The sequence below is a fragment of the Nyctibius grandis genome, chromosome 1, assembly GCF_013368605.1.
Source record: "Nyctibius grandis isolate bNycGra1 chromosome 1, bNycGra1.pri, whole genome shotgun sequence".
NCBI classification, from domain to species: domain Eukaryota; kingdom Metazoa; phylum Chordata; class Aves; order Nyctibiiformes; family Nyctibiidae; genus Nyctibius; species Nyctibius grandis.
The window spans coordinates 125220898-125245245 of NC_090658.1; the positions used below are offsets into that span (position 1 = coordinate 125220898).

Genomic DNA, 24348 nt, shown 5'->3' on the forward strand with positions numbered 1-24348 from the left:
CATGGCGGGGGCTGCGAAGGAGCGCCCGGCGGAGGAGGAGGTAAGGGGCTCGGGAGGGGGAAAGGCGGCCGGCTTGGGGTCTGAGGACCCCCACAGTGCCGGGGTGAGGCGGGCCTGGGGTCCCACCCGCGCCCTCCTGCTCCGCCGCGCTGTTTATTTTATTTCCATACGCCGGGGAAAGGCGGTGGGTACTGCCGGGGGGTTTGGGGCAGTCTGGACTGGCCGCTGCCGTGTTGTGTGTGGTGCTTCATGCGCAGCCCACCTGAGCGGGGTACCTGAGAGAGTTCTTAAATCCTTACACCGCGCCCCCCTTCTCTCTCCCCAAGAGGCTCCGTGTAACTCGGATATTTTCCCTCGAGGGCACTATGCGATATTTGCTGTCCACTTCGGTGGCAGGAAAAAGCTCCTTCGCTTTCCACTTTCTCTTCCCTCCGAGGCTGTCTCTCCCGTGAAGGCAGATGGGGGATCGGTGGCAGGAGAGGGGCGGGCGGGAGGGGGTTCACTCTCCTCATCAACTCCGAACTTCCCCATGAGCGCTGCGAGCGAGAGAGTACCTGAATGCTTCCTCTTTAGGCTCGGTGCTTGCCGAGATAGGGTTGGAGAGGCAGGTAAGAGGTGAGTGAGGAACCCCCTCGCTCCGTGTCGCTTGAGGGGGCATCTGGTAGAACTGGGAAGGGGCAGCCTCAAAGCAGAGGAGCCCAGGTGACCTGCCGGGATGTGGTTGGTATAGGGCGTTCAAGCCATGGAGCTCATCGGATGCTGTGGGCACATGCAGTTCTGGCTTGAATTTTTGCATTCAGAAAGCATCTGCGTGAATTCATAGGAGAAATCTGAAGATCTTAAAGAGAGATACGCTGTCCTTGGCTCACAGAGCCCCTCAGCACTACATTGCTGGCAGATGGGAGAATATCATGGGAAAGCACCACCGTATCCTGCCTTGTTCGTATGCCCTTTCCAGGTGTCTGCACCCAAGCCCTGCTCCTGTTATTTCTTCCACTCAAGGGTGGGCTGATGTCTCTAAGAAACCTGAAAGCTGTCCTCACAGTACTTGGTATGAGGGACCTGGGATGCCACCTGCGACTGTCACACTCATGCTTTTAAGAGGCAGTTCTATGGTCACTCACAGAGCAGAAACATTACCAGTAGTAATTCTATGTTGAAAGACAAGCTGACTTAAAAGCTGTTCCTCATTAGCTACATTTTCATTGTTTCTCAGATAAACCTAGACTAGTGTTTATCTTTGAGTCACAGGTTTTGCTCTCTCTTCTTACTGCTTTTAAATTACTTGTTGGTTCAGTTCTGGACTCAGCTGATAAAGAATAGCTTAGGACAAAATGCAGTTGCTCCCTGTGTCCACAGTGTTCATGCAATATCTGCTCACAGTTGCAAAGAGTTTTTTTTCAATGTGCTTAAATACTTTTTTAGAAATAAGATGATCTGTTATAAATATTGTATCCAATTTATTTTCTGCTGGGGAAGGGAAAATTTACAAGCAATGAAAAGTGTGGTTTTAACTTACAAGACAATTAAAAATAAAGGAACTACAGTCTATGAGATGCATTAATTTTCTATAACAATGTTTAAACTTATTCTTCTATTTAGGGAGCAAAATCAAATCTCTCAGTTATTATAGTTTCTTGGTTTACCTTGAAGCACAATTAACTTTGATATGACAGGAGCATGTATAAGTACTAAATTGTGAAGTTAATTTGAGAACAAAAGAAGATTGTAACTTAATTTGACCTTCCTTGGTCTTACTTCCCATCCTGTCCTCTCATGTTTCTTCTAAAGCTTGTAGAAGCAATTTGGTGTTGACATTCAACTACACCACAGGGGTCTCACAACAAAATTTTCCTTGTAAATACTTTGTATTTTGTTCCTTATTTGACCACTGCCTCCACATTCGGATCTCTAGTGAATTTTTGGAGCTTCAAGCTTACTGAGAAACTTACACAGGTGAAAAAGCTTTCACCGAATTTCACAGAAATCAAGCAATTCCTGTTGCTTGAGGAAGCAATGCAGCAGGGAAATTCAGCCTTAAGAGACAAACCCTGTGAGGTGCTCACAGCCAGTGCACTGCTGTTGGTCACGCTGCTCTGCACAAGTGCGATGTTATCCTTCTCAGGGCAGTTTTTGGTGTCATTTATTAGCAATATCATGTAAACCCAATGAAGGCTGGGGGAATTACTCCTCTAGATCCTTTAACAGACAGCTGCAACCTGTATCTTTTCTACTCTTGACTATAAGCCCAGGAAGTTAGAAAGAAGGAAATGTTTCAGCTTTACTGATGCAGAGACCTACCTTTATTTTTACCACTGTCTTATATGATACTGAGGTAGAAAATGTAGTGATTACCATATAGCTTCAATACGGAGAGTCAAAATAGATGGTGGGCTGCTTCTTTTGGAAAGAGACACCAGAATGTAGACTCTGATTATTTCTCAGCAGATGGAAACTCAGGGGCACTCAATGAAATTACCAGGCAGCAGATCCACAGTGAACACAGTGGCATTTCCTTTCATGGTATGTCTCATTCACGTGTAGAGCTGCTGTGGTGTATTATGGCTTAATGTACGAATGAGTTCCAAAAGTAATTAGGCAAAATAAAAGGAAAATGGGCATTGAACAGTGATCGGGATGTAACCTCCATTTTGGGAAGTTCATGAACTGCTGATTGCCTGAATTTCTGAGGCTGACCAAACAGGACACCGTTGTGTGCTGTGTCTATCTGACAGTTTGTTTTATTCTGAAAATAACACTAATAAACAAAATTTAGTGAAAACTTATCTATTGCTGATGAAACTATTGACTTTGCTTCAAGGTGATCTGGGAGCGTGGTTCAGAAGGTAGTTGAGCAGCATGCTGGGCTGTGTGGAATCACAGTGAGACTTTTTTTTTTTAAAAGTATTAAGATTGTAAATTTTCTAACCACGAAACTGATGTAAAGATAGAAGTACTGCCTACAGCCTGTAAGTTTAGATCTTGGTTGACTGTTTCCTGTAGCACAACTCCAATTAGACTAATTCTTAAGAAATTAACATTCTTTGTGTTATAAAAATATTTTGAAATCATGTATATTATATAGAGGCATTTACTTTTTCTGTGTTATCATGGTATTAGCTATTTAAAGGACAAGGGGCGGTGGTTTTAAACTGAGGGACACAAGGAAGAAATTTTTATTATGAAGGTGGTGAGACAGTGGCACAGGTTGCCCAGAGAAGCTGTGGCTCCCCCCTCCCTGGCAGTGTTCAAGGCCAGGTTGGATGGGGCTTTGAGCAACCTGGTCTAGTGGAAGGTGTCCCTGCCCATGGCAGGGGGGTTGGAACTGGACGATCTTTAAGGTCCCTTCCAACCCAAACCATTCTGTGATTCTATGACAGCTACTAGGGAAAATAAGTCAGAAAGCAGCATTATGGATCTAAAAGTTTTTCCCAACTTGTTTTGGGGGTGGAATGGGATACAGGATTTACATAGCAGTGGTTTATATCTCTTGATTTCAGTTGGAAGTCATCTTGCCAATGCTGGGAGATCAGAAGGGAAAGTGTCAAAGGAAAATAAGCTTTTAAAGTAATTCAGTTTCTGGGAGGATGGAGATGAGGCTAGGAGACGGGAATGATTAAATAATAAAACAGTGTGATAAAGTTTAAAAGTACACAGCCCCTGGAGCAAAGCTCAAGAGAACTGTGTTGTGAGTCAAGCGAACAAGATTCTATAGACCCCACAAGTCTAGTAAAGCTCACATTTAATAGGACTTATGTACGAAAAATTACTTTGTACAGCAAATATGTATGTAGTCTGTTGTGTTTAAAATCGCTTATCAAATTAAATAGTATATTGTTCTGATGAAGTCTGTCTTGTGACTGTTCACCACTCTTATTTTTTCCTGGAAAGAAGAAAATTGCCGATATGGAGTACAAGTGAGGCCTGCTGTGGCGATACCATTTTGCAGCTCGTGCCCTGACACTGTCCAGTTCACTTGGGCGTAGTAACAGGATGCCACCCCATCTTTCTCTGTGGAAACACAAAAAGGAAAGAGTCCTGATACTTGTGCTTGCTTGTTCACACCCACTCAGATAAAACAGTTCAAAGGAAAATGATTAGATGACAAAAGGCTCTGTCTAGAAGTCTAGAACTTATCAAAACTCTGTTAGGTAATAAAGATGATTGTACTTAATAAATTTAAAAATGTTCAGAAGTTAGGTAATATATCTGAATATTATCATTATGGTGGATCTTATAGCCATATCTCTATTTTTGTCCTGTAAGAATTAAGGGCTTGTGTAGTCAGTTCAGAGAGAGGGCAGATCCAGGATTAATATTGCTGCTCCTCTTCATGTTTCCTGGTTCCTGCTGACAGCAATCTTTAAAGAGGGATTGAAAGCCTCGAAGTCTAAATTTGGGTTGGATATGTTGTCCCTTTGAAAGAAATACAAGATTAATGAGTCATTTTCCTCCTCAATTTTGAACTTTATGGCATGAAATTAAGTCTTAAGGTTTGTTTTTTTTTTTAAAAAGGCTTTCCAATATTATGGAACTTCTGTTGGAAAACACAGTGTTCTTCATTAGAATTTCTATTAGACTATATGCATTTTTCTGTCTTTTAATTACTGTTATGAAACCTTATTTTCAACGTTTATCTTACCTTTATTTGGCAATTCTATTAGAGAATAACTTTTCAAACATCAAAAGGCAAATGAGAGAGCACAGTTTTGCAAAATTTTTTAAACACTCCTAGAATGACTTTGTGTCCTCCCTAAAGAGGACTTGGGCTTCAAAATCACTTTTCCCTATTATGCCAACTTTCACGAAAGATATAGAAAAGTCAAGTCAAAAGGAAGATGCAGAAAGTCAAGTGACTTTGCCAGGGTCACACCAGCATTTTGTGACAAGGAAGGAATGGAGCACAAATGTTTGGGATCTGTTCAGTCTGCATTTGACTGTGAAACTTTCCTTCTATGAATGTTGTCTAATTACTATGGTATGATAGTATATATTTATTATGGTCTCAAAAAATATATATTTTTTTAAAAGTAAAGTTTTCAACCCTTAGAAAAATCTGAATTAAACAAAGACAAAACTAAGCTCGGAAAATAGTGTAACAGTATGTGCACTTCTTTGCTGCTTCTTGCTTGTTTGTAGACTTGTTCCTTTTTAACAGCTTGCGAGAAGCAGGTGGGTAAGCCTAGATTCCCTTGTAGGAACACTGTAATGTGTTTTTAGGGGCTGAATTAAGGAACAAAACAGTTGAAAATCAAAGCAATGAGCATCCAAATGCCTGTTCATGATGGGAGTTGAGGGTGTATGGATTTATCAGTGGAATACCTGCGAAGTGAACACCTGAATTTGGTGTTAACCTTAGACTTTAACCTTATGACTTCTGTAGTTTTTAACATGTGTACTTTGTTTTTCTCATAATTTTTTCAGCTTCATCTTGAACAGGAATACAGGCTCTCGATTTGCAGCAAATTATGCTATGCAATAGGAGGTGCCCCAAATCAAGTGGCAGGGAGCGCTGCTGCTTTCTTCCTACAGATCTACCTGCTCGACATAGCCCATGTAAGTAGCACAAGAAACCTTTACAGATTGTAGACTTACCTCAACTCTGATGTTGTCAGCAATGTCCCTGGAATGATAAAAGGTGAATTAGCTAATAAAGCTTTTAAATTGTCTTGTTATCATTGCCTCTAGCTGTTCAGTGTCCTGGAAACTGCATAAACTTGTCCAGAAATTTTTTTTTTTCTTTTTTCACTAGTTTCTTTCTGTCTTGAAGTGGCCATTGTTTGCTTTTAGTTTGGGATCATTAGTAGAGCTTTAGGCACTGCAGAGCTCACACATTTGCAGACGCAAGAAAAAGCAGTTCTCTGTGTCAAGAGTCAGTGTGGGATATGAGACATCTGAAACATTAATAGCACCGTGTTGAGGTTGTGAAGTTTTGTTCATTTGGTTTAGTTAAAAATCCTTGCAGTTGCATCCAGTAGTCAACATAATTTCACATAAAATTTATTTGGTTTGTCTAGGATAATTTCTTTGCAAAGAAAGCTGAGTTATCGTTCCTGAAGGTTCTTTGCTTCCAGTCTGTGCCTTTCTGGTGCGGAAGCAGACCTGGTAAAACAAAGCAGTAGGAGTCATCCTATTCATATGACTTTCAGCTGCTCCAGCTAGATTTCAGGACAGCAGAGAAACAAAAAAAATCAATCCATAAGCATTTTTTGCTGTTTTGGATTGTCTTGTGTGTCTGTGTGGTAACTAGGTGGGACAGATAAAGTATTATAGGATAGAAAAAAGGATTTTAGGGAGAAGAGGCCAAATTGCAAGGACTGTGAGGACAGCTGTAGCTGAAACTACATGAGTGGCTTTCAGCACTGTTGACTGTTTTTATTTGCTGGAAAGAACAGTGGGTTCTGGATCAGATATCATTATCTATTCGCTGTTTAAGATTAGAAAGACAGGATATCATGATCTGGGGAGTGGAGGTGTCAAAAAGATTGAGTTTATGGTTTTCCTATAAAAGTCTGGTATCAGAAGCTGAAGTGTGACTTGATAAAATTTGCAACACAAGATGACTGGCATGTAAAACTGAGATCTTGAGTATCTTGTTGAGATCAAAGTCACAGGATCTAGAAAAGGGGCCAGTTTTGGACAGCAGTGTCAAAGATGTCAAGTGGGCTGGTGTGGAGTCTGAGGAGTTGGAGGTGGAACAGGTAACTTGGAGATGCAGCAGGGAGGTAGATGCAGCTCTGACTACCGCTGTTTCACACTTACGTCAAGGATGGCAATACAAGCCGTTGGAGAGGATGAAGCACAAACAGAATGAGAAAGACACTAATACAGTTTTCCCAGGGTGCTTATAAATATGGCAATTTCCCCACACTCTGCTCATCACAGAAATTGAAAATTCTTGAAGCTAGGGACTGTTTATTCCTTTGTGTACAGTGTCCAGAAAGCTGGGGTCCCATTCTTGCACCTGTGGGCACTACCCAAATAAATGACACAATAATAATTATTTTGTTAACAAGCTCCTACTAATTTTGCTCCCAATAATAAAAGCTCGCAATAATTTTGCTTAATGTCTGTAATGATACACTTACTACTTCATTAAGGGGCTTAATTATTTGTTCCTTGATGGTTTAGTTTGTTCTCTGAAGTAATCCTGCAGGGACAGGATTTATTACAAGGCCTGATAAACAGCTCTGAAATCCTGTGGTTTTCTTCCACACATTTTCAGGGGAGAGCATGTAATTTTATAGTCACTACCTGGATTTAATTCTTGCCCACTTAGAGGGCAGAACTGTTTTAGCTCTTTGAGAGATTGTGAAACTCACTAGGTGTAATCTTTCACACATAATCTGGATCCTTTCTAAGAAAGTTACAGTTGAATTCATTTTCTGTAGGTTACAATTTTGCCATTTGAATTCCGTGTTCCACCTAAGTTACTTGTATAAACTACAGACATACAAATGAACTCCAAACCACACAGGATCCGTGAGTCAAATTACTAGAAATCACCAAAACTTCTGATAATAGGATCCTGGTCTTTATTCCTTTTGAGATGGGTGAATTTGGCATATTTTATCTTGTATTGTATTGAAACTGAGAAGTTTCTGACATTGGTGCTGACAGACACTGTCTAGATTTAGGGGCTGAGAAGACACAGCCAAGGGATGTATAAGCCCATACCGATGATGAAGACAGGGTGACTACACAGGGTGACTACTCCTAACATAAGAGAGGTTTTAATTTTCCTCAAGGCTTTTTGCCACATCTGTTTATCTAATATCTACTTCCTTTCTGTCTATTCAAGTTATCTGAACAAAATGCTAATGCAAAACCCACCGAGTTTGAAGCTTTTTGTCCCTGTGTCCCTCATAACTGCAGTATTTCAACCCCTGTATCTTTCTGACTGCTATTTTGTTCTTGTTTTGGCTGACCTATCTCTTGAGAAGCAGTAATGACTTGTGAGCAGTTCCAGTGCAGCCCCCATGGCAAGTCTGCTTCAGGGTTGGTGGGCTACTTGCCACCCTGGCTGTGGGAGGGCATAAATCAGCAAAGGTGGATGAGGTGAACATCAGCAAACTGCTGTGGGACACAGCCCAGTGTTCCTCCCAGCCTTGTCATACAGTGCAGCAATAGGATCCTTGGAGAGCCACTGTCATTACCTGCTAGAGACTACCATTCCCAATCCTTCCCTGTTCATAAGCTTTCTAGGCTGTAGTATGTGTCTTGGAGCTGGTGGTATCAGGAAGATTGGCTGCCCCTGCAATTTCACCTGATTTGGGCTGAAATTTAACAGGTGTGATTACAAAAGTGCAGAGCATCTGCCTTTTACAAAGGTCATCCAGGACATTCAGAGATTATCGCCTCTTTCTTTCACCTCTGAGGGAATACCTATGGCAAATTCTGCAGGCAGGGGACCTGCACCAGCTGGAAGCCGTGTGATGCTGCATAGGAGGCAATAAGCTCTGCAGAAAAGCAGGGGATGCTAGCTCAAGCTTGGTTGTATCAGCTGCATTCTCCAGGCTTCCCGCTGCGTTGGAGCACTGATAGCGTGAAGAAGCGTATAGATGAAGGGCTTTGTCTGCCGTCACTGTTTAAGCCGCATAGGCTGTTTCAGCAATCTCTCTCTCGATAATTCATTTGAGGAACATTCGTGTTTATATAGATTGCAAAGACTTTTTTCAGGCTGTAGTTTCAGTGACATTAACTGAGCACTTGGAAGAGAACCCACCTCTTACAACCATTGTGCGATACGAATTCCAAAGCTCTCTACAGATATATGTGAAAAATAACTCCATTGCCTGGGATAAATGGTATTTCCATATAGGCACTTAAGTATGGTCCTCCTGGGTTAGCTTCAAAGGTTTTTCTAATTGGCCATTTTATTCTTATGTAATCCATGAACATTTTTCAAGGGAGATTTGTTGGACACGTGCTGACAACTTTGATTTGAACAGATGTGCCTTATGCAGTTCAGTTCTCACAGTTCAGTTCTGAGTGGATGAAGTCTGCAGTGCTACAGCCTCTTCCACAGCCACGTGCCGCCAGTTGGCAGCCTTGTTGGTAACCTCAGGAGATGAAAAAACATGACTGCATGTAAACAGCTCCCTCTACTTTTTTCTAGATAGGTCAAGATAAAGATATGGAGAAACAGGGCTATGTGGGGAACAAAGTGAGGGGATAATGACAGAGGGACTCTGTCAGCTTCTATGCCTAAAACAAGGACTTTTGTCTACTATTTGACTGACTCATTTTCCTGGTTCTCAACACATTCATAATCTCTCCTTCCTTGCACTTTTCCCCTCTAACCAAACCAGGACGCCCTTCTTGCATGGTGACTGTCTCAGTGGCTCATTTGTTTGCTACGGGTAACCAATAGTAATTTCTATGACAGCAGCAGACATGTTTTGTAAATGAACTATCATTATTCTTTAAAACACTGAGGTTTTTTTTCTGGAAAGTTGCTTTACGCTGTTTCATTGTATTGTGAAACAATGGCTCTTGTTTACAGTATTGTGTCTGTACTTTCAGATTACTCCGTTTCATGCCTCTTTGGTGCTGTTCATTGGCAAAGCCACAGGTGCAGTTACTGATCCTGTTGCTGGCTTTTTTATTAGCAAAAGTAGATGGACAAAAATTGGCCGGCTCATGCCTTGGTAAGCACAGATGTGTACATATATTTACATATATATATAGCGTGTGTGTTGCAATTATACAGTCATCTCATTGAATTAGACTAATTTTTCTTTGCCTGTTTCTCATACAACAGTGATTGCATTCATTCTACATGTATAAAATAAAAAAGTAAAATTGCCATGTCTATTTCCCTGTAACTTGTTCACCCATAAAAACATAGAAGAGATTTTCTACCACTGGCGACACAAACAAATCAGACCAAGACACTGCATTGTTAACAAAACTGGAAGCTCAGGGCTAAAACTTTCTTGAATCTGTGGTTGAATTTTCTTCTTGGTCCAGATTCCTTTAGTTTGGCTTCACTCCTCCACAAAGTTGGAACTTGTTTCTACTTGTGTCCTAGTGTGCCTTCACTTCTCACATCAGCCTTCCAGGAGCTTTGTTAACTTTAATTCTCTAGGCCTTTCATTTCAGTAAAGGATGTGTGCATACATGTGGAACAGATGTGACACCATGGCGTTGAAGGGCCAAGCAACCAGCACTGCCCTGACTTCGGTTACGTTCTTCCTTACAGCAGTCATTCTGGTCCTGCTTCTCTTACGTCCCCGTAACCAAAATACTTAATTAAAAAATCACCATGACTTTTATAATGGTATGAGATGCTGTAAGATTTTGATCAGCACTTCTAAAGGGCCAGAGTGATGTTTCACTGTGAAATACTTACCCTTTGTATGCACTCTGGCTAGTACACTTGTACACGTGCTGTCCGTGTACTGTAAGAAGAGGTTAGAAGAATGAATGTTACTCATATAGGAAGGAGATTGACACGTGAGAAGCAAGAAAACTGGAAAGGAGTGGTCCAAGTTAGAGAAACTCAAGTTCATCTATGCTACAGGGCATTTATTTGTTGATTTTTTTGTATTTTGGCGACTGAGTAGTTTGTGAAATAGGGAGTCTTTCATCACTGCTCTATCTCATGCATTATATGGATGTGTTATAAGATATTTTGAATAAATTTAACACCCAAACTTGATTCACAACAAAAATCTAAGAATAAATGTGGTACCCTGAGCAAAGAAGCTGAATTTTCATGAAAAACAAGCCCAGCTTTTTAGCTGGTAGTTCTCTTGCTGTCGTGTGGTTTTAGGGCTACAGAAACTTGTCTGTGGGCAGCTTATATCTGACAAAGAATAGAAGGCAAGTACATGTTGGAAGAAGGCTGAGATCAGCAGGAACAGGGCCTTCAGGTCAAAGTTAAATTTTTTTGTCAAGAGCCCCATGGGAAAAGAGGAGATTGCCTCTGTTTCTCTTTTCAGGATTTGGTTTGTGGCCAGGTAAATGGAGTGCTTTTTAATGAGCACTGAATTAATCAAGTAACAAAGTTATTCAAAAATAAAATAATGACATTTTTATACAAATGCTATTAGATATATTCTGATGTCTTTTTTTTTTTTTAGTTCTCTGAAAATCCTGCAAATACGTTTAGTGTTAGTGTTAAATTGATGTTAGGATAGCTCCCATCCTAGCACAAGCATGAATTTAACAGCCATTTGCACTGTAAACCAACTACTGTACAACTTGCACTTCTTACAGGAAAAGTGCTTATCTAAGCCAGCCCTTAATATACATTCATCAAACAGCTGCTTTCTTTCCAGAAGGATTTTGTCTGGTTTTTGGTCATATTAATTTTTTTCATGGGAATTTTGTTCTGACGCTTTGCAGGTCAAACCATGTTTATACAAAGCAAAAAACAGGTCTTCCATTAGCTTAAAAAAATACTTCAGTATTTTGAAATTATTCTGACTTCTTAAATATCTAGAGTGAAGCAATGGAATTGGCTGTCAGAAAAGCTTGCCAGCAAAGCGAGAACATTAGTAAAGGAGGTGAATGTTTAACTGTAGCTTAATACTGTACTCAATATAATAAGTCATCAATCACTATTGATTTCTTTTATGTAAAATGTTTAAGAGGCATAAGCAGACATTGACTTGAAATATAGAAACCTGGTCAAATATTTTGTCGAAGAAGATAATAGTAGAAAATGAGTTATTCAGCAACTTCAGCAAGGCTCTGAAAACTCACTGACATTAATGAGGAAAGGAAAATGTGGTAAGAGGAGGGAAGGAGGGAGGAATACTAAGAGGGTTATTGCTGAAAAGTTGCACAAAAGAATGACTATGAAAATATTTTGCTGTGGTGACTGTCTGGACACCAGTCTGGAAGAGCTCACACTTTTGGAGAGGAAGGTAGATTCCCTGAGATGTGTTAGGATTTTACCCTTATTTGTGTCTTCCATTGCTGACCAACTGTGGATGAACTGTGGCCTGGGGACTGGAGGGACAGAGAATACCAGAACCTGGCACTTTCCTTGTAAATGCTCAGCTCCCAGTGATGCTGTCCATCCCAAAGAGCAGTGTGGGAAAGCCATTGTTTTACTAAACTATTTACCCACATTACTCTTTTGTATTCCAGGTTTTCAGTTCACGATTGCAAAATAATCAGCTGACCCCCAATGTCAGTAGTGCTGTTGTGAAGGGATTAATCTGTTTTCTCTTTTACGTGTTTGAATATTTTTTGTTGGGATCTTCGTCATCTAATTACATTGTTTAATGTCTGATTTACAAGAATACAGGAGAGCCCTGATGCTGCTGCAGCTCAGACTTTTGGGAAATAATAGCATCTGACCACTTCTTCTGTGTCATGGAGTTTGACAAGTGTTGTTTGCCTGAAATAATTTTTAGACTAATGTAATTAATTTCTGGTTAATGGCAATGTCTGGAATTTAAGTTTCTGTGTTTCTTTTTTTTTTTTTTTAAGCCACCTTCCTCACCAGAAGATGATCCTTTCGTGTTTGAAGTGATTAGGAGTTTTGCTGTTGAGTTAAATGAAGCAAATTATCATGTACCCAAGTAGATGCAGACTGTAGGAACTTTAGTAGTGGGCTGTCCATTATCTTTTATCCTGTTTTCAGCATTTTTAAGTGTATCAGCGTATTTGTACTTGCTTGAAGCAGCAATGAAGAGACTAAGTTGAGAGGAAAACTGAAGGCATTAAAATTGGAAGAGGGAATCCTTGGTAATAAGTAAGCTCATGTAAAAATTGCTGAAGTATGCAAAGACGTGACAATAGAGCTTAGTTTTCAGTGGTTCTTTCAAATAAAGGTGTAGTCTCAGACATGTACTAAGGAATGGCAATATAGGTATGCTGTAACAGTGCATGTGCAAGGAAATTGTGTGTTCTGAGGGGGATATTAAGTACAGCTCTTTTCCTTCAGATTTGCTGCGCTTTTTCCATTTTATGGAAGTACTTGTATACATTTTATATTAATCTGTGTATTTAATACATGTTAACGTTTCATACTTAAAAATATGGCATTATTGTAGTTAGAAAACTTGCACATAAAATAAATTGCATTATATTGATTATTAGCAGGAAAATTTAATGTGCTTGCTATCATTGTGTTGAGACTGTTGACGTGTTAAATCTTCTTTGCAGGATGCTGGCATGTACACCCTTCACAGTAGCGTCCTATTTTTTTATGTGGTACCTGCCTCCTTTTGTATCAGGAAGAGTTGCATGGTACCTGACTTTCTACTGCCTTTTCCAAGCACTGACCACCGTAAGTAGATTCCAGGTCATGATGTTCTCAGCAGTAACTTGCCTGTTTTCTGTCTGTGTTAATGCATTCAGATTTAGTAAACTGAGATTTACCGAAACTTTACATTTGATTTCAATTTCTAGTGAGTTTAAGGGATAGGCAGATGTCCTTTTATCAAACTCTCTGCTGGTGGATGGTTTCTGCCCATGGTTTCTCTGGCAAATGACCTGCTAATTCAGACAGATTACGTCCAGTCACTTGCATTGGCAGGGCCCTAGATACTCAACTCATTCTTCTATAGATCCACAGAGACATTCAGATTCCTAATTCCAGTTAGACATCTAACTTCTCATAACTTCTGTTTTCAGGAGCAGATTAGGAGACCAAATAGGTTTGTGGCTCTAGCTGTGGGCATTTTGACTCAAGCTAGAAGGCAATGAAAAGTCAAGGTACCAGAGCTGAAATCGTAGTCATCATGATATTTTTGCCTGGATAGAAGAGTTTGAGCACATTAATTTTTTAATACAGAACTTGCAATATATATGCAGAAGCCATCATTTCACTGAATCCCAAAGAACTTCTCTGACAGATTCCATACTGTATGTAGGGGTTGCATCACCCTGTTTTGCCTTGTAGCCAGAATCAAGGTGAAACAATGTATCTTCAGTGCAAAGCAGTATCACACAGCAGATCAGGACTGGAAGTGACACAGCTGCATTGCAGTTTGGCAGGGTATTATCTTGACTGGGTGAATTTCACTGGATCACGTTTTGAAAAAGTGGTTCCCAGACATTTAAAATGTTTGTATTTCTTGTTTGACTTTGGCTTTTTCTCCTGTTTACAGATCTGTTGGACCTGGGAATTCTGTATTCCTGTGTTAAGCTGGAATATTTCCCTAGGTCCCTTATTTTATCTGTAGAAAGATGGTCCAGAAGACATTCATAATGGCTTAAAATAATTTTCTTTCATCTGTCTTTTGAAGGAAAAACACAGGTTTTCCATGGCAGAGCTTTGAAAACATATACACTTGCCATGTTTGATGGAGGTGAACAGAAATGCATTTTGTACGAACAGAGTAGGATGCAGATTGCGAGACTTAGTTTGCCTGGCTACAGATCTCTGTGGTGGTGGAAACACCACAGAGAACTTGATTGTTCAAGCAGGTTCATGTCCCACTTCCACTTCACATAGTCTGAGAGTTTGGCCTGTATGTTGTTCCAAGATTTTAGAAGTGATTTTTATTTTAGTTCAACACTATGAGGACAGGGTCCCACTCACATCATGACCATCCAAAAGGTCAAGCCTTTAATGTACAGTAGTTATTTTCAATAAAGTACTACTGGAGATAAGGCCTCTCCTGCAGTAAAAGTGGGGTTCATTTACCCAGCATTGCAATAAATACTACCAGTGCATTGTTTCCACCAAGATTTTACAGCAAGGTATCAGTTGCATACTAGATACCGTCCTGTAAAAACAAGCAACACTCCTCATCTACCTTTTTGTCAGCGCATGGACGTAGCAATTGAGTGTTTCTACCTATTCTTAACTCAAATTAAGGAGTGTGTGGCAAAATGGTGCTGAAGACAAAGTAGTTGTCACAATTATCTCCTAGAATTACATAGTGAGACAGATATTTGGCATGTTTTGGGGATTTATACAGTCTTCTGACTTCAATAAAGTGGAAAATTGTATTGTCTTCATTATGGCTTTGCTTCCTGTTAGTTAGCTCAAGCTAGGAACATCATAGTCTCCTAGTGCAAAGAAAACTAGGTGCTTTATAGCCCAGCTATGAAGGATGCTTTCCCAAGGAAGCTGAAGAAGCACAGCATTAAGGTAAAGCCTTTTGGTAATTTATTATTTATTATTTGTATTACGAAAGATACTTTTTTTGTTTTATGCACTTTACAATTCAGAAAGAAGGCAGGTCGTTGTGCTAAAAAAATATAATATTCTAAATAAGTGAATTTCAAGGTTGCATTAAACCATCTTCCTGGATATCAAAGGAACACAGCATTTCCTTTGGCATTTCCTAAGTGATGTTCTTTCTTTGCATAGTTATTCCAAGTACCATATTCTGCCCTCACCATGTTTCTCAGCACAGACCAGAAGGAGAGAGATTCTGCAACAGCGTACCGTGAGTGTGATCTGGGCTTTCTCATGTGAATTAGGGCTGAGTTTTATTTAAAATCATTCCTTACCTATAGGAAGTTCCTAATGGTTTGTGTTCCTAAACTGGACTTTTATGAGATTTTCAATATCTGATGAAAAATATTTTATCTTGTAAATGCTTCCATTTTTTCTAGCTAAATTAATGTTTTATTATCTGGAATTGTCTGATTAACTATAAACTCTTTTTGGTTTATTGCTAGCCAGACGAAACAATAAAAATCACTCTTACCTAAGCCAGGGTAAAGAATAATGAATTCATTTAAAGCTGATTTGTAGGGGAAAAAACAAAGTGCTGATCTTCTTTAACATTCAATTAAAGAAAGTCTGAAAGTAATTTTGAGTATTTTTATTTTTTTTTATTTTTTTTTAGTTTGGATTTTCTTAGGTTTATGTGTTTCCTGTTCAAAATTCAAATCCCAAACCTGTTTTCTCTGAAAAAATTTTTAGAACTCACAGAACCAAGACAGTTACTCTCACAAAAAAAAAAAAAAAGAGTAGTTTTGTGTGCATGTTCACACCAACTGAAATATCTTTTTTTATTTCATCTGTGTTTATTTAATTCTAATATATACCAGGTAGTTTAAGGACAGACCTTGTTGTAATATAACTAGCACTCTGACTGTACTAGTTAAAAGAATGAGGGCTTCCAGACCGTATCTCTGGCTCTTGAACAATTAAAACCAGATGAAGTTTTTGCTTTGAAGCAAATAGATCAGACCAAAAAAGTGCAATGAAAATATTTTCAAGATTTCCTGTATAGATCTTAAATTGAATGTAAGAACAGTTTCTTCCCTTCCTACTCTCTTCAGCTCTGTTCTCATGCCTTCTTTACTATGTCACTGCTGTCTTTCATGGCCACCAGCATTAAGCAAGGTAAAGAGAAGAGTCAAATATCACATGAAAGACTTTTCTTAAAGTTTTAACTTGTCCTTCAGTGTTGCTTTAGAATAACTTGTAACTTTTTTTTTCTCTTCCTGGCAAGAGCCCTTTTCTTTTCCATGAGTCCTTCTAATTCTCAACATACTTACTTGAGTATGGTGAAAACTAGACCATAGAGGCAAATTAAATGGCCAGAAGTGCTAAAAAAATCATGTCAGAAATACAATATCCCCTGAGCAACCCAGTCCCTTTCTGGCCACATGGAACAGTTGTAATTTGCATTATCATCAACTATCTCAAGAGAAAGTCTGGGCTAGCAGTCATAGGACAGGACTTAACAGCGGGAGATTCCAGTTGTGTTATATTCTTTGGCACTGACTGTATTCTGAGTCATCTGGCCTAAATTCTAACTAAATCCATGTACCTAGTGCTTTCTGTTGTCTGGTTTTATGTCTTCAAAGGCTGTGATCCAAATAAATGTGCTTTCCTATCTGCTAGTCCCATGCAAGACTTCATAGGCATGTGAAATTTGTGCTCATAAAAGCTGTTGAACTCCATGGCTGAGAGGTGTTATACATTTATAGTGTCATTTTATTGTTCAGAAAGGATTTAACTTTTGAGTGTGCAGCTGTTCTCCTAAGCCAAGTTAGGGTTAGCCAACCATAGTTTTGACTTTTCAAATGTTGATATTTTTGTATATTTTAAAATTATATTTGTTTGGAGCCAAGTTTCCTTGTAATGGTTATGATTATGTGAAAATTTCTTTTTTTTTTAACAAGTGTTTTACTTAAACACTTTTGCCTCTCTTTGGGTTTTGTAGAGAATTCTTCTTGTTGATAGACTTTCTTGGATGCATTCAGTTGTTCAGGCATTTCTTCAACTGTTTAAAGAAAAACAGCTGTGTAATATGAAGTGTTCTTTTAAAAAAAGGTTGGGACCAGAGTATCCATTACCCTCTACTGGAGACGAGCAGAACTGCTCATTATAAATTTTGTCCTGCTCCTTACTATGAATGCCAGGTAGAAATACTGGATTCCAAAGTTGCTTTAACATAAATCCTACTTACGTTCTGGGCAAAATGTAATCTACTTCAAGGTACAATCTGCTTTCTGAAAGATCAGCTTTCTTGGCTAAGGTGGAAAGTAATACATTATAAATTCTGAGCACACAAGAACTTTGAAGTGTGCCTGTTTCTCAGCTCTTGCTACTTCTTAGAAAATAAGGTTTCATAATGGTTGTATTTGTTTTGCTTTTAATGATGCTTCTGAGTTTTATGCTACACAAGTGCTTGGTAAAATGCAGATGTAGAAGCCTAGGTAAAGGCTATAAATGTGTAGGTGGCGTTTTGAATGAAAGGTGTGATTCAGGTCCATTGCCTTTGCACTGAGTAGTCAACAGTTTGGAAGCTCTGCAAGGCCCAGCTGAGACTAGTTTGTATCCAAAACTTCAGATCAGGTTGAGGTTAGTATTTCCACCATCTGCCAGCATTTTTGTGTATATGGACTGAACTGTAACATTGCTGTTAAGACTGGATGTGAAGTTTGGGGAAGAAGCTTTTTTTTTTTTTTTTCTTCCCATTGCTTTAAGTTGTTACGTGAAGCCTCAAATTTTCCACTCAAAAGGATTCTCTGTTTGGGAACATACTAGCAATGGTTTAAATGATCCGAGTCTTCTAGGGAGCCTCTCTTTCCTTTTCCTTACTTGATCTTCCATAGTTGTGTACAGCCCTTGTTACTGCACTGTCTGAACAACCTCTCAGTCTGTGTGCATTGCCCTCCCGTTAGGTGGAGAAGTACTTTTATTCCTTTACAGGGATATACAAAAAAGCATGTGTCCAAGGTCACCTAGGAAGGCTGTTATAGAGCAAGGAACTTGAATAAACCTGAATCTTGAAACGCCTGTCCCTTCCCAGCGAGAGTATGATAACCACCAGGACACAACCCCTCTGGAAGTGGCTCTTCAAAATCCCCCATGATGCTTCTGAGGAAGGAACGTAGGACCCCTGGAGCCACCAAGAGAGAATAAGTAGAAAAAAGCCTGACGTTTAGGTCAATGAGAAGAGCATTCCCTCATAAACAGGGAGTCTTGGTCCCTGTTCCTAACCTGTTCATGTATTCAACCCGATGTATCTTTATGCAAAATGTGTAAATAGTCTCTGGAGCTAGGACAGGAATTCAGCTTATCTCCCTGCCATGGGGGTGTTGGGTATGGCCATATTGCCTGGAAACAGAAGTGGTAGGCTTGAAATCCCTCAGGGTGAGAAGGGTCTAGCACCCAGATAACCCACCACTCTCTTGTGACAGCTGTAACAACTAGCCGCCTTGTTGACTGATTTTTGAGTACATGAAGCATGAGCTGGATGCCCATGGTTAGATCTTTGCTTTTCCAGATGGAGGCTTTGGTTGTTTTTCAGATGATTCTTGTTCTGATGGTGCTTGGAGTGTTAGTGATCTGAATCATTCTCTGAGGCTGAGGTAGCTAGTTCTGCCTGACTGTGGCCTTAGGCAGTTAAGAACAGCATCTGCCGTTTCCAGGAGCTTTGCAGCTGTATGGTTTCCAACATAAGCCTGAGGTAAGTATCATTTTATTTTACAGCTGGAGAACCTAGAGGTCTGATCAGATAAGTGGCTTCAAAAACACTTCACAGGTTACTGTCAAGCTTGAGATGAAAAGTCTGATGTTATGGCTCCTATTCCTACTTCTGAAAAATGGCATTCAACATTTAAACTATAGTTCCGCTCTGGTCCTCGGGATGAAAGGTTTCTATGTTATCCCCTCGTGGCTCTTAATCTCATCCGTATCCATCATGCAGCTTGTATAAAAGAGACACTTCCATGGAGGCTTCTAAAAGCTAATCAGAAAACAGATGACAAAACTCGCTTTCCTTGAAACTGCTCTATTTCTGACCTTCCAGTTCTGCTGTTCTTGGTATTGCTTTTTCTGCTTGTTCCCTGTAAAAGAAAATGGTTTGATGAGGTTTCTCTTCAGTGAGACAAATGAGCAAGCTTGCAGACAGTGGAGGAATCGAGTTCTCAACCTCAGTGCATGTTTTGCTTCCTTCTTTAGGAATGACCATGGAAGTGCTTGGGACTTTGATTGGAGCTGCACTTCAGGGGCAGATTGTGGCCAGTGCTCATGTCTCTCATCACTGCACTGTGGATCCCTCAGTAAACACAACCGACTCCTGGCATGACACTCCCACCTTTCCAGACCCCTCAGATCCCCTGTCTCATCAAGTAAGTGTCTATGGGAACACACTAAAATCTCTTAGGGAGAGTGGGGGGAGTGTTTTTGTGATACCATCATCCATCTGGATGAGCATGAATATGACCTCCTTGAAATCAGTAATGCTGGAGCTGAGACAACAACCTTGTTGGAAACAAGGCTTCCTGTGTTGTCTTTGCAACCACTTATCAGCATGACAGTAGAATTACACTGAGGAGCTTTGCTGAAGATGCCAAACTGTAAAGTAGCTAGGAGGTATGTGGCCATCCTTTGTATTCACTATGGGCTGATTTACAGTTTAAAATAGAAGCTTAGTAAGAAAAGCTTACTTTACCCTGCCAGGAATACCAGATCCAGTTCTGGGGTTGCCAGCACAAGACAGACATGGACCTGTTGGAGTGGGTCCAGAGGAGGGCCACAAAAATTGTCAGAGGGTTGGAGCACTTCTCCTGTGAATAATGGCTGAGGGAGTTGGGTTTGTTCAGCCTGGAGAAGAGAAGGCTCCAGGGACACCTTATTGCAGCCCTTCAATATATAAAGGGGGCTTATAAGAAAGACAGATGACTTTTTACCAAGGCTTGTAGTGACAGGACAAGGGACTATGGTTTTAAACTGAAAGAGGGGAGATTTAGATTAGATGTAAGGAAGAAATTTTTTATGATGAGGGTAGTGAGAAACTGGAACCGGTTGCCCAGAAAAGCTGTGGCTGCCCCCTCCCTGGCAGTGTTCAAGGCCAGGCTGGATGGGGCTCTGAGCAACCTGGTCTAGTGGAAGATGTCCCTGCGCATGGCAGGGCGTTGGAACTAGATGAACTTTAAAGGTCCCATCCAACTCAAATAGTTCTATGATTCTATGAAAAAAAAGTGGCTATAGCAGGATATTTCAGTTCAGCAACACTGCTTTTCAAAGTAGTTATCACTAGGGATCTCCTGTAAAGATTAACGGCATTATGTGAACGAAACTGTAAGTCCTACTTGGAATCTGTGTTCTTGTGAAGGTACAAAGCACTGTTGGAAGCAAATGGTTGGTAACAGGCAATTTGTGGGAGCAGGGCTCAGTGGTTAACATGTGGAATGAACCTAGAGATCCATGCTTGTTTATTTCATTTTCCACAGCAGATTTTTCCTGTAATCCTGCACAAGTAATTTAATCTCTTCATGCTTCAGTTTGCTATTTTATGAGAAACAGAGAAGGTTTTATATCTCGGAGGAAATCCTAAAACCTGATCCAAACCTCAGTGAACACAATTTGATAGTCTTCTGTTGTTTCCAGTGGTCTTGAAACAGGCCCTGAATCAAACAGTTACCTTGTGTGATGTTTTTTTCTGTGTCACTTGTGAAATCAGCACTTTGTTCATTCCTTTTTACCAATTGCTAGATTCGCGCTTTCTTTTCGTATTGTCATCTATTTCTCTGTCAGCGCATGTACTAACTGATATATAAAATTCCCCATGAAGAAGATTCCTTGACCTGAGTCTAATCTCAGGTGCTTTGTGCGAATCAGTATGTATGTATTCGTGCTCTGCTTATTGTAGTTGAATAGCTCCTCTTACCACTCTTCAGCAGGAGTCAAATCACAAGCTAAAGGCATGTTTTTATGCATGCTCTGAATTTGCATACCTGGGACCAGCACTGGTAGTCCAGGAAGGGGACCAGCCCTTGCCTCCGCCCACTCCCCAAACACTGTTCTCTGCCTCTGTGCTACCTGATCCTTGTTTTTTGGCACAGGCCATTGTAAGGCTTCTCAGAGAGCTGATCTGGGAAACTGCCTGGGGAGAGTTGGGCTGCTTCTGTAAGTAGTCATGCCATTTTATAGCCGATTAAAGCATTTTTGAAGCCGCTTGTTAGGTAACTTCTAGTGTGTATTTTAACAAGACACAGAACATCATCCCGTCTTCCTTTTTAGCTTCGAGGACAATGGCTTGATGTAGAAAACTACTGTGCTATTACAGCTCTGTGAATTATCAAGAGGAGTAGCTTGAAAAGTCGTGGAGCAAGCTGAATTCCATTGCACAGCAGATTCCCTGTCTGAATCTGCTTTATGCCTTAATCACCAGCTTCCACTTTCAAATCTCTTAAATGGCTTTCAAGGAAAAAAAAATACATGATCTTGATTTATTTCCTTTCTGTCTAACCACATGTGCTTTCTTGTCCTTTTTGAGGTAGGAGGGAGATGGAGAAAGAAGCTTCACAATGAGTTGACTGCCAAGTAGTTTTTATTTGGAAAAAATAGCAAAGATATGTAGTATAAAGTAGGCAGAGTTTGTAGGTAAAAGTAATATCTTTCATTAAACCAGCTACTAACGCTGGGAAACAATGGAAAAGCTTAAAGACATGCAAACATTTTTCAGATCTGAAGAAGCTGCAGTGTGACTGGAAGTTTGTCTTTTTTTTTCCCAACTATGTGGGTTGATTTAATTAAAGATATTACCTTCCTCATTTCACTTCCTTGTTTACAAGCAGCCATGTGTTCATTTTCTGTGAGGCTTTCCTGTTTATTTGTTTTGGTCTTTGATTTTTTTTCCTTCTTCTGCTGTTTTGTGTGTCACCTTCTCAGGTTTTGTAGATGAGTTGTATCTCATTGTTGAGAACAGTCTGGATTATGGTGTCCAGCTCTTTTCCATGGGTGAGGTTCTGTTCGCTCCTTGTTCCTTCCTGCCCTTTTTCCCAAAGAGCCCTCAGGCCTGGGCAGAAACTATGGTGTGAATGAACTGCTGTGGCAACCCACCTCACTCCCTGCTACCCTGTTTTGTGAGGACCAGAATTTTTTGCCATTCACATAATCTGGCATCAGTTTGGTTGGATTATGGGAGCATGCACGACCACTGAACCACATCGGGGAGCTGCTTGCATCGCGTGACAGGACACTTGCCTTTTGTTCACACCACGTACAACACAATATGCACCTAACTGCACGATCAGCGGGAGATATTGGATCTTGAATTTTGGTTGTATGACTGATGGACATTGAGACATAAGTTGAGGCAGGACTAGGGTTTATGAACCTGAAGTACCGCCATCAGTCTAAAAAAAAGTATTTAGAAGAGGCCGAATCTTGACTGTTTCTTTTAGTGCCATTCAGGGGTATGACCCTGACCCTTTTTGTCACGAGGACTAATTCTTAGCTGTTCAAGAGCACGCCTAGTTAAAAAGAAGACTTAGTGAATGACTGATATTTTTTTGCTCGTTATTAAAGAAAGGAAGTGAAAGAAATGGTTATTTCTAAGCTCTCCTGAAGTGGTTACTGTAAGCTTAGGAGTGGGTCTTTCCTACTGGAAACCAAGCATGGATATTGATGTAATTTGTAGATGGGTTAACAAGTTTTGTTTAGGGTCAGAGAATCTTACTTGGCCTACCATGAATATCCTTGATAGTTTAAGCTCAAATTACACTTAATGATGACCTGTGAAAGAAAGCATTTAATTCAGTTGCTTCAAGCAAATTAACAAATAAATAGACATGAAATATAAAATTCATAATGGAGTCCTGTTACTATCCTTTTTTCAGCCCCTTCTCTCCTGGCTAGGCTGCTTTTGAGACTGAAATTACATTGTCTAAGCAAATTCAGGTATCTACAATACTTCAGTCTGTAGTCTGTGCAAGCCATAACCCATAGCATAAAAATACTCTGTGACATAATTTATAGCTCTGATATAAAAAGACCCAAACTTTTATCCCAAATGAATAGTCCTGCATTCCTTTATTTCACCATGTCCCCTTCTGAAACATAAATATCTTAACAAAAGCTATTGTCTATACTTACATGGTTCATTTGACTACATTTGCATCTCTATTAAGTGACTTTATATTTGGGAGTACATTCTTGTAATTGCATGCTTATTTGCCAACTGCTTCCTACATTTATAATCATTTCATTTGCAACATATAACTGATAATTTGGAATTCAATTTTCCTATCAAATAATCATTGTATGATAAAGGTCTATAACCAGCACTTATTTTATCTTTGATAACACAGTATAAAATAAATTATTACAGAACACTAAAGCAAAATAAGTTTTTAAAGCTTTATTCCAGAGTCAGTGTAAGCAGACTTATGCGGTCTGGTGGTGTGGGAGGTATCCTTGGAGGCTTTGTTCCCCTGGCTAATAGGAAGCCAAGATTTCTGAATTTGCTTGAGTATTTCACTAAGTAACTGGGGAAACAAGCATGCAAGCTACCATATTCTCAAAGCACTGGCATGAAAGTGTGATTTCTAAAACTCATTAGAGCCTAAAGGAAGTTTTTATTATCATTATGTATAAATGCAGTAGCTGTAGTAATTATGTTTACATTAGTACTGAGGCCTTTCCCAGTCAGCATGAAGGGACAGATTGCCGTCTGTGTAGCTAGATCAATTGGATTTACTAAAAATCAGAATCACTCGATGGATGCTGCATGTTTTTGACAGATGACTGTGTATGTCTATAGCTAGTCTCACCACAAGCAAATTTTTAAAACACGCAGGTTGCCCACACAGTAGCCCTTTTGTTCACAGCTTCTTTTTTATTTTGCAAGAAATATATACTTCCGTGCCCTGGATTTATCCTAGAGTAGGTGGTGTTTATAAATGAACTGCAGAAGTGAACATTTTTCAGAGAGGTAAAAGACAGACAGTTGGCTGTATGTAGACAGGCATTTCTTCATTTGCAGATGACTCACCAGAAAGAGACTGAAATTTTCATAATGGCTTGTCATTCTTCTGACACAATTTCAAATATGTCTTTTTTCTTTTCAAAGGCAAAAGTTTATATGATTGCAGCAGGGGTCATAGGAGGTGTGTATCTTCTTGGAATTGTCATTCTTTTTCTTGGAGTAAAGGAAAAAGATGGTAAGATATAGTTAAATA

General features: G+C 39.8%; 1 protein-coding gene across 1 annotated transcript in view; it reads left to right on the forward strand.

Annotated features, from left to right (window-relative positions):
- Window position 1: 1 nt before the first annotated feature.
- MFSD2B (MFSD2 lysolipid transporter B, sphingolipid) overlaps window positions 2-24348 on the forward strand; it is a 37807-nt gene continuing 13460 nt past the window's right edge. Inside the window, exons 1-7 of the mRNA XM_068396661.1 lie at window positions 2-40; window positions 5425-5556; window positions 9526-9650; window positions 13126-13249; window positions 15284-15362; window positions 19343-19512; window positions 24240-24330. Of these exons, the coding sequence (XP_068252762.1) occupies window positions 2-40; window positions 5425-5556; window positions 9526-9650; window positions 13126-13249; window positions 15284-15362; window positions 19343-19512; window positions 24240-24330 (760 nt within the window). The remainder of the gene's footprint in view (window positions 41-5424; window positions 5557-9525; window positions 9651-13125; window positions 13250-15283; window positions 15363-19342; window positions 19513-24239; window positions 24331-24348) is intronic.